The following is a 10733-nucleotide window of genomic DNA, read 5'->3' on the forward strand; positions in this document are numbered from 1 at the left end:
AGCTTCTAATAACTTCCCTGTGGAGAAAGTAGTGAATGACGGCAGCGCCACCCTCGAGGGCCGGCTATGAGCAGGGGCTGATAACTCACAGATTGCAGGGGATATGTTTTGTGCAGACCAGAACTTTAATATTACTCAGGTTGTCCCCTTCTTCAGCTCCAAGGTAAGATATCATATGTGCTCCTTCTGGTGAATAACAACATATACCTCACCTCTAAGAAACTGTAACCAAATTCATAGTGGAGTAGTTTTTTTTGGCCTAGTTTACATGTTAGTATCTCTCTCTTTGACTTAGCATGGAGAGCTGGCCATATACTATGAGCAAGAGGAGGGGGAGAAGAGCAGCTCAAGGGGTATAGTGGGGGTATGCACTGAGACCCACTGGTAGGCAACAGGAAAAATCAATCCATTTTGATACCAATATATTGTTGATAACAGTACTCACATTTGATGACTGTATGGGTCATTTGCCACCAACAGAAAAACCTAAAAGCCTAGGTATCTCTGTGTATTTTAGGATAACTCGCTTCCTTGAGAAGTCACAGGAGGGAGTGACAGCATTGCGTCTGGCCAGTGTGGTGTTCTACTGCCTTACCTCTCAGATTTCATCATCCTGCAGCCACAAGCCAGACAGGACCTTCAGCAGGTTCTGGGTCAGTAAGGACTGTGAAAACGGCAATGTTTGGGTTCAGTTTTCAATTCAGTGACTTCTGGAAGTGAAATGTATTAATGATTGCCTGTTGTTTTATAGAAGGATTTTCTAGTCATGATTTGAATTTCAATTCACTTTCTGAATTGAAAACTGGATTGACCCCAACCCAGGTTATTATTGTATCGTTAGTACTGTCTATCAAATCAGTTAGCAACTAACACTGCTTTGACAAAGCAGAACTTCATTCTCAAATATGATACCAACATTCCTTGCCAGGTGGTAAGTGTCTTCACTACAGTCTCTAGTTAAAGGCCCACTCTGTGATATTTATTAGGTATTTTTGTTCATTTGAATTAATGATACCCATTCATTCTTGAAGAATGTCACTTCTAAATGTCTCATGAGCCTATCATGACAGTGTATCCCGTGAAAGTCCCTGAGAGAATACTGTTGTACATGTTTCTTCTATATTTTATAGATTAACCACATAGTAATCAATATTTGTTCTGAGTCATATACTTCTTGATTTTTGCCTTTTTTTGGTATTATCTTTTCTATCTCGAACTCCCTTTGTGTTAATAATTACATACTATTTTTTTATACAATTTTATAACATTCTCTTCTTTAACAGTGCAATAGTGTCTGCCACTCTGAAGAGTCTGAAATTCTACAACATCTCAGAAAGTTTAAGAAGAATAACATGTTACTCTGGAGTTCACTCTACTCATGTGCCAAATGATCAACCTGAGTTTTAAGTTGTTTTGTTCCGTTGTTAGCCCTAGGACCTTTCCAAACCCATCAGGGCCAAGACCCGGCAGTGACGAAGAGACGGATGAACTCTTCCTCACTGCTGGTCTTCAGGACAGAGTTGTTCAGGTCAGCAATAAAAAGACAACGCTCCCCTTTTCACACTACTGAGCTGAGCCAAGCCAAGCTGTACTATGCTGGCATGGTTACTGTAGTTGTTGTAATTGTCCTGGAAAGGACTAAAATGGTGTCTTCTTTTCATTGCAGGTCTATGAGGGCCTTGTCTACATGGACTTTAGCAAACAACTGATGGATGAACAGGGCTATGGTATTTCAAATGTGCAGTCTCAATAGCTATTATGGCACATAAACATATATTATGAACTCTTATAAATAATATCAAATCAAATGTGGCCCATGTACCAAGTGTGTATCAAACTCTGAATCAGAGGAGGTGCAGCGATCAGATCTCTGTAACTGAATATATTAGGTGCATAACCCAATCACACATAGAAAAGCCACAGTTGTGTGAGTTCAGCTACATTCAGCTCAGAATTGTTCCAACCTCAATGGGAAAAACAGGCAGCTGCTTTTGACTTGTGGCCTGCTCTCTTTTCTAGAGATCCTCTGTGAGCGAGTTTTAATGACTCCAACCTAAGTGTATGTAAACTTCCAACGTTAAAAACACACATGCACAAACTCCCAATAACTATTGATCAAGTGGACTTTGTCTCATGCAAAATAAGGTTAATTTTAATTATGCATACGAACAATTTGAAATATCGTGATTAGTAGATCAGTATAATCACATAATGTTGCCCTATTATGTGGTATGAATGTATTGAAAAGTGGATCTTTTTGGGGGGAAAATAAGAAACTGGAAGTTCTGCTGCTTGCGCACACAATCAGCATATACAATGAGTATAAAACATTAACAACCCCTTACTAATACTGAGTTGTACATTACATTTAAGTCATTTAGCAGACGCTCTTATCCAGAGCGACTTACAAATTGGTACCTCCTCCTTTTGCCCTCAGTACAGCCTCAATTCGTCAGAGTATGGACTCTCCAAGGTGTCGAAAGCAATCCACTGGGATGCTGGCCCATGTTGACTCCAATGCTTCCCACAGTTGTGTCAAGTTGGCCGGATGTCCTTTGGGTGGGGGATCATTCTTGATACACGCGAGAAATGTTGAGTATGAGTATGACAAACCCAGCAGAGTTCCAATACTCATATTTATATATAAACTCAATACATTAAGTATGATTACCTGCTGCATTCCAAGATAACCAACCTACAGCACCAGACTTCACTTGCGTCATACTTGTGGTTTTGAGAGATAAACATGGTAATGCTTTCACTATTTGCATATAAAGGAAGACAGTTCCTACATGATAGAGTGCTTGCTTTGTTATGAGACTGATCTTGTGTCATTTCTGACATCCTGTGAACCCTGTTGATTGCTGCTCGCAGCTGTATTTATCATTATTGTTAGCGTTAATATACTGGCAGTCTATAGGGGCCCCACAAGGGTGCGTGCTCAGCCCCCTCCTGTTCTCCCTGTTCACCCATGACTGTGTGGCCACGCAAGCCTCCAACTCAATCATCAAGTTTGCAGACAACACAACAGTAGAAAGCCTGATTACCAACAATGACGAGACAGTATACAGGGAGGAGGTGAGGGCCCTGGCAGAGTGTTGCCAGGAAAATAACCTTAACGTTAACAAAACAAAGGAGCTGATCGTGGTCTTCAGGAGACAGCAGAGCGAGCACGCCCCTATCCACATCAACGGGACCACAGTGGAGAAGTTCCTTGCCGTACACATCACTGACAATCTGAAATGGTCCACCCACACAGATAGTGTGGTGAAGAAGGTGCAATAGCGCCTCTTCAGCCTCAGGAGTCTGAAGAAATTTGGCTTGGCCCCTAAGACCCTCACAAACTTTTACAGATGCATAATTAAGAGCACCCTGTCTGACTGTATCATAACAACTGCACCGCCAGCAACCGCAGGGCTCGCCAGAGGGTGGTGCGGTGTGCCCAACGCGTCACCGGGGGCACACTGCCTGCCCTCCAGGCAGTGGTGTAAATTACTTAAGTAAAAATACTTTAAAGTACTACTTAAGTAGTTTTTTGGGGTATCTGTACTTTACTTTACTATTTATATTTGACAACTTTTACTTCACTACATTCCTGAAGAAAACAAAGTACTTTTTACTCCATACAATTTACCTGACACCCAAAAGTAGTCATTACATTTTGAAGGCTTAGCAGGACAGGAAAATGGTCCAATTCATGCACTTATCGAGACAACACATGGTCACCCCCTTCTGCCTCTGATCTGGCGGGCTCACTAACCACAAATGCATCGTTTGTCAATTATGTCGTGAGTGTTGGAGTGTGCCCCTGGCTATCCATACATTTAAAAAACAAGAAAATGGTGCCATCTGCTTTGCTAAAAGAAGGGATTTGAAATTATTCATACTTTTACTTTTGATACTTAAGTATATGTAGAACCAAATACTTTTAGACTTTTACTCAAGTAGTATTTTACTGGGTGACTTTTACTTTTACTTGAGTAACTTTCTATGAAGGTATCTATACTTTTACTCAAGTATGACAATTAGGTACTTTTTCCACCACTGCCTCCAGGATACCTACAGCACCTGATGTCACAGGAAGACAAAAAGGATCAAAGGACATCAACCACCGGAGCCACGGCCTGTTCACACCGCTATCATCCAGAAGGTGAGGTCAGTACAGGTGCATCAAAGCTGGGACTGAGAGACTGAATAACAGCTTCTATCCCATGGCCATCAGACTGTTAAATAGCCATCACTAGTCGGCTACCACCCGGTTGCTCAACACTGCACCTTATAGGCTGCTGCCGTATATACATAGACATGGAATCATTGGTCACTTTAATAATGGAACACTAGTCACTTTAATAATGTTTACATACCTCTTTACTCTTTCCATATGTATATTCTGTATTCTACTATATTTTAATCAATGCCACTCCAACATTGCTCGTCCTAGTATTTATATTTCTTAATTCAATTCTTTAACTTTTAAATTTGTGTGTATTGTTGTGAATTGTTAAGATACTACTGCACTGTCTGAGCTAGAAACCCAAGCATTTCGCTACACCCGCAATAACATCTGCTAAATACAGTGGGGCAAAAAAGTACTTAGTCAGCCACCAATTGTGCAAGTTCTCCCACTTAAGAAGATGAGAGAGGCCTGTACTTTTCATCATAGGTACACTTCAACTATGACAGACAAAATGAGAAAAAAAAATCCAGAAAATTGCATTGTAGGATTTTTTTCTGAATTTATTTGCAAATTATGGTGGAAAATAAGTATTTGGTCACCTACAAACAAGCAAGATTTCTGGCTCTCACAGACCTGTAACTTATTCTTTAAGACGCTCCTCTGTCCTCCACTCGTTACCTGTATTAATGGCACATGTTTGAACTTGTTATCAGTATAAAAGACACCTGTCCACAACCTCAAACAGTCACACTCCAAACTCCACTATGGCCAAGACCAAAGAGCTGTCAAAGGACACCAGAAACAAAATTGTGGACCTGCACCAGGATGGGAAGACTGAATATGCAATAGGTAAGCAGCTTGGTTTGAAGAAATCAACTGTGGGAGCAATTATTAGGAAATGGAAGACATACAAGACCATTGATAATCTCCCTCGATCTGGGGCTCCATGCAAGATCTCACCCCATGGGGTCAAAATGATCACAAGAACGGTGAGCAAAAATCGCAGAACCACACGGGGGGACCTAGTGAATGTCCTGCAGAGAGCTGGGACCAAAGTAACAAAGCCTACCATCAGTAACACACTACGCCGCCAGGGACTCAAAATCCTGCAGTGCCAGACGTGTCCCCCTGCTTAAGCCAGTACATGTCCAGGCCCGTCTGAAGTTTGCGAGAGAGCATTTGGATGATCCAGAAGAAGATTGGGAGAATGTCATATGGTCAGATGAAACCAAAATATAACTTTTTGGTAAAAACTCAACTCGTCGTGTTTGGAGGACAAAGAATGCAGTGTTGCATCCAAAGAACACCATACATACTGTGAAGCATGGGGGTGGAAACATCATGCTTTGGGGCTGTTTTTCTTCAAAGGGACCAGGACGACTGATCCGTGTAAAGGAAAGAATGAATGGGGCCATATATCGTGAGATTTTGAGTGAAAACCTCCTTCCATCAGCAAGGGCATTGAAGATGAAACGTGGCTGGGTCTTTCAGCATGACAATGATCCCAAACACACCGCCCGGGGAACGAAGGAGTGGCTTCGTAAGAAGCATTTCAAGGTCCTGGTGTGGCCTAGCCAGTCTCCAGATCTCAACCCCATAGAAAATCTTTAGAGGGAGTTGAAAGTCAGTGTTGCCCAGCAACAGCCCCAAAATATCACTGCTCTAGAGGAGATCTGCATGGAGGAATGGGCCAAAATACCAGAAACAGTGTGTAAAACCTTGTGAAGACATACAGAAAATGTTTGACCTCTGTCATTGCCAACAAAGGGTATATAACAAAGTATTGAGAAACTTTTGATATTGACCAAATACTTATTTTCCACCATAATTTGCAAATAAATTCATTACAAATCCTACAATGTGATTTTCTGGATTTTTTTTCTCATTTTGCTGTAATAGTTGAAGTGTACCTATGATGAAAAGTACAGGCCTCTCTCATCTTTTTAAGTGGGAGAACTTGCACAATTGGTGGCTGACTAAACTTTTTTGCCCCACTGTACACTAAGTTGACTGTGCCTTTAAACAGCTTGGAAAATTCCAGAAAATGATGTCATGGCTTTAGAAGCTTCTGATAGGCTAATTGACATCATTTGAGTCAATTGGAGGTGTACCTGTGGATGTATTTCAAGGCCTACCTTCAAACTCAGTGCCTCTTTGCTTGACATCATGGGAAAATTAAAAGAAATCAGCCAAGACATCAGAAAAATAATTGTAGACCTCTACAAGTCTGGTTCATCCTTGGGAGCAATTTCCAAATGCCTGAAGGTACCACGTTCATTTGTACAAACAATAGTACACAAGTATAAAGACTATGGGACCACGCTCCGGCCTACCGCTCAGGAAGGAGAAGCGTTCCGTCTCCTAGAGATGAACATACTGTGGTACGAAAAGTGCAAATCAATCCCAGAACAACAGCAAAGGACCCTGTGAAGATGCTGGAGGAAACAGGTACAAAAGTATCTATACCCACAGTAAAACGAGTCCTACAATCGACATAATGTGAAAGGCCGCTCAGCCAAGAAGAAGCCACTGCTCCAAAACCTGCATAAAAAGGCCAGACTACGTTTGTAACTGCACATAGGGACAAAGATCGTACTTTTTGGAGAAATGCCCTCTGGTCTGATGAAACAAAAATAGAACTGTTTGGCCATAATGACCATTGTTATGTTTGGAGAAAAAAGGGGGAGGCTTGCAAGCCCAAGAACACCATCCCAACCGTGAAGCACAGGTGTGTTAGGATCATGTTATGGGGTGCTTTGCTGCAGGAGGGACTGGTGCACTTCACAAAATAGATGGCATCATGAGGACGGAAAATTATGTTGATATATTGAAGCAACACCTCAAGACATCAGTCAGGAAGTGAAAGCTTGGTCGCAAATGGGTCTTCCAAATGGACAATGACCCCAAGCATACAGCAAAGTCAAGGTATTGGAGTGGCCATCACAAAGCCCAGACCTCAATCCTATAGACGATTTGTTGGCAGAACTGAAAAAGCATGTGCGAGCAAGGAGGCCTGGAAACCTGACTCAGTTACACCAGCTCTGTCAGGAGGAATGGGTCAAATTCACCCAACTTATTGTGGGAAGCTTGTGGAAGGCTAGCTGAAATGTTTGACCCAAGTTAAACAATTTAAAGGCAATGCTACCAAATACTAATTGAGTGTATGTAAACTTCTGACCCACTGGGAATGTGATGAAAGAAATAAAAGCTGAATAAATCATTCTCTCCACTATTATTTTGACATTTCACATTCTTAAAATAAAGTGGTGATCCAAACTGACCTAAGTCAGGGAAATTTTACTAGGATTAAATGTCAGGAGTTTAAATGTATTTGGTTAAGGTGTATGTAAACTTCCGACTTCAACTGTATCTATTACTGGTGCCAATGACATCTATAGTGCCACCAACTAGTCTGGTGCAGCAATCTAAGGTGGCCGTGACTTTATATTCACACAGCTTCTAAGGAAATGTTCTTAAGGTTTACATACCAAATGTCTAGTGGTGTGGCGTGGCCGACTTTGAATGTAGCTAGAGGCTAGTTCAATTAGTTTTTTAAATCAAATCTGGAGTCAATCTGACGTATGGTTCACGAGAAAAATATTTTTAAACTATTTTTTTTAGCATTAGTATATGTGCTAACTGTCATCTATAGGTACAGTGCGGCCATATTTGAATGCAACTATTTATTCTCTCAAAACTATAAAAGACTATGTTGAGATATCAATACCAAATTCAGTGTGGTTCATTTTAAGGACATCCATGGTAGCGATGACAAGTTTGAAGTTGATAGGACATGTTGACACATAAAATCCGATTTTTGATTTGTCAATAGCTTAGCCATCTTTTGACCAATCCCTTAGCTTTTCTCAAACTAGTTAAGACATGAACCATGGGCCTAAATTTCACATTTGGTGTCATTTGGTCCTATGGTTCACTCGAAGAAGATTTTTGAAGTATATCTTGCGTATTGTAGCATATTAGCATATGTGCTAATATGCATATACCGTTGCCATATATTTCTCAAACTTTGAAAGGTAATTCATTTCTTTAGGCTTATGGGAGATTGTGCATGCGTGTTTTTAAAGGCACTTGTGGATATCTTTGTGCATCCTCTTACATATATCTAGAGCTGAACATTTATGTATACATTATGTAACTGAGTTTACAATGAACATTTTAAATGTTCATGTTTGTGTGTTGACTGTACACAGGGGATTACACTCCTATGGACATGAGCAATCTGCCACCGTTCTGGTTAGCTTGTCTGACAGCGCTGGCTCAACTGTAAAACACACACACTCACACACGGTAAGCTCAGTTGGCAGGCAGCAATGTTCACCAAGGTCGAGTTCAATTCCATTGGGAATTTCAGTTTTTCTTCCTGTACTGATGGAATTATCACTTCGTCGATGTTAAACGGTAGGCTAGACGAATCAGATGATAATGAAAAGGGATACCTTTGTTCTCTATTCGTATTTAGGCCCTCTGTCCTCCACTTTCTTTCAGGAGAAGCAGAAGTGGTTAAGGCCATGAAGTCTTTTGCTGAGCTCACAGATCAAGACAGATTTGTGTGAGATGTTTGGAGGCTCACAGGTCCAGTGGCAATAGTGCCCCTGGTGCGATAGCAAAGGCACAACATCAGTGGATGGTAGTTATTGAATTTGAACCAGAAGCCATCCGGTACTGGTCTACCCCTCTAACCTCTGTCTACATCCTCTCCCACAGAGTTATTGCCTGTCTCTGTGATATTGCTTAAAGATCCAATCTAGGATCTTAAGCACAACAAATTCGTAATGTTTAAAAAGTATATATGTATTTGCAGGATGTAACATATATGAAATGGATGATGTAGTGCACAATTTGATGACAGAGTACACAAAAAACCAGGGACCACTTTTGGCTCGTAAGCACCACTCAAAACTACTGGCTGAGTTATACAAACGTTTGAGAGTGCATCTTTAAGTGAGCATTACCTGGTAATGTAACGTTTGGGTTCTCTTGTCCTCCGCACTGCAGGGAATGGACTGGAGCAGGCTGGCACAGTTGATGGGTGAGAACTTAGAGCTGTGACGATAAAGACAAGCGTGACATCCTTTGAGTCTGTCATTGATTTGAGGAAGTTAATCTCTTTGCTCCCATGAATTAGCCTTTTATATCTGTGACCTTGGAAAGATAAAACATGGTCGCCAAATGTTATAGAGCCAGAAAGATTTTCCTGACCACATGACCTGATCAGGAAAAACTCATGGTCCTAAAGAGTTGATTGTCATCAACGAACCGTATGAGTTTACATAGTAAGATGTAAGGGCAAGTTTTTGTTCACACAGGAAACCACTAATACTGAAACGATCTCTGTCCTACTGGTCTGTGTACACAGAAGACTGTTTGGGATCAGGTAATCTCAAGATGGTGCAAATGGCAAGACAGGCACAGTATAGAGTTACAATTTTCAAGATGATCTAATATTTTCCTACTATGTTTCTTTGTACTTTAAAAAAAAATCATTGGTTGTGTTTGCTTACATTGCTTGTCAATGCAGTCTGGTTCAGCTGCGAAACTGCCCAGTAGTGGTGGTGCTGTGGTGGGCTTGTATCTGGATCAAGGAAGACTGATAAGACTTATACTTTCACATCTTAAACAAAACTGTATACTGTGTATGCAGTGAAATCAATGTAAAAGAGCTGAATTGTTTGTCATACTTTGGTCACTTTATTTTGATAGTCCCGCATAAATGGTTAATTGATGCTCAAACTATCAACTGCAACTCTGTTATATAACTTGACTTAACTTGAAACGCCACAGCTTCCTACGGTTAGAGCTAAAGTTTGTTGATAGTACTTGAGCATCTATAAACGGGTCCATCTGTAGGGTCTATTATAGAGGACTATCCAAATCCAGTGTTACCAATACAGTAGTAATGTTGTGCATGTCTTTGCTTTCACACTAGGTGGAGATGAGGAAAGCGTTCTGTGTGATTGTACCATATAACCCATCTGGTACCATTGCAACCAACTGCCAAGTATGATTTTAAATGATGTATAATGGACGTCATTATAATCAATCAAATATAAAATCTGGAGCTAAGATAACACAGCATTATATTTTTCTATTCATGTGGGCAGATTTATAGCCCATGATATCCTGTATGAATGGTATATGATGAGACAGTTGTGAAATGAATGTGCCTGGTAATGGTTTGTGAGTCATTTTTATAAATGTAACACATTGTCTTTTTATGAACATTGAATAAATATGGGTTATTAATTTATTAGGCAAATGCAGTTTATTAGTAGCCTAATTTCACTTATTTATTGTTCCATATTAGACTGGGTCTAACGTTACTCTGTATTACATATTGCTCACTATCTACAATTCTCTTTTATTTTTGGCTCAAGCTATACTGAATAGTCTATTATTATGCTAGTATACCTATTATTATTCGGCTACTATAATTTAGCATACCGCAATGGGTCCCATACAGAGAAGAGGCGAAAATGCGTAATAAATCCCGTGCGCTCTGCACGTATCTTTCCTTTTTAAATTCAAATCGCAGCAG

General features: G+C 40.5%; 1 protein-coding gene across 1 annotated transcript; it reads left to right on the top strand.

Annotated features, from left to right (window-relative positions):
* Positions 1 to 103: 103 nt before the first annotated feature.
* LOC118396835 (uncharacterized) lies at positions 104 to 8465 on the top strand. Its single transcript, XM_035791247.1, has 8 exons — positions 104 to 163; positions 296 to 384; positions 518 to 653; positions 860 to 932; positions 1268 to 1336; positions 1455 to 1528; positions 1667 to 1727; positions 8389 to 8465. The coding sequence occupies exons 1-8, from the start codon at positions 104 to 106 to the stop codon at positions 8463 to 8465; spliced, it is 639 nt and encodes a 212-aa protein (XP_035647140.1).
* The last annotated feature ends 2268 nt before the right edge of the window (positions 8466 to 10733 follow it).

The sequence above is a fragment of the Oncorhynchus keta genome, chromosome 18 (assembly GCF_023373465.1).
Source record: "Oncorhynchus keta strain PuntledgeMale-10-30-2019 chromosome 18, Oket_V2, whole genome shotgun sequence".
NCBI lineage: Eukaryota > Metazoa > Chordata > Actinopteri > Salmoniformes > Salmonidae > Oncorhynchus > Oncorhynchus keta.

Bases quoted from the DNA above. Each gene is read 5' to 3' on its own strand.
- LOC118396835 (XM_035791247.1), top strand. From the start codon at position 104: ATGTTTTGTGCAGACCAGAACTTTAATATTACTCAGGTTGTCCCCTTC. The intron at 385-517 runs GTAGGCAACAGG...TGTGTATTTTAG, and splicing joins GTATGCACTGAGACCCACTG to GATAACTCGCTTCCTTGAGA. The intron at 654-859 runs GTCAGTAAGGAC...CTATCAAATCAG, and splicing joins GGACCTTCAGCAGGTTCTGG to TTAGCAACTAACACTGCTTT.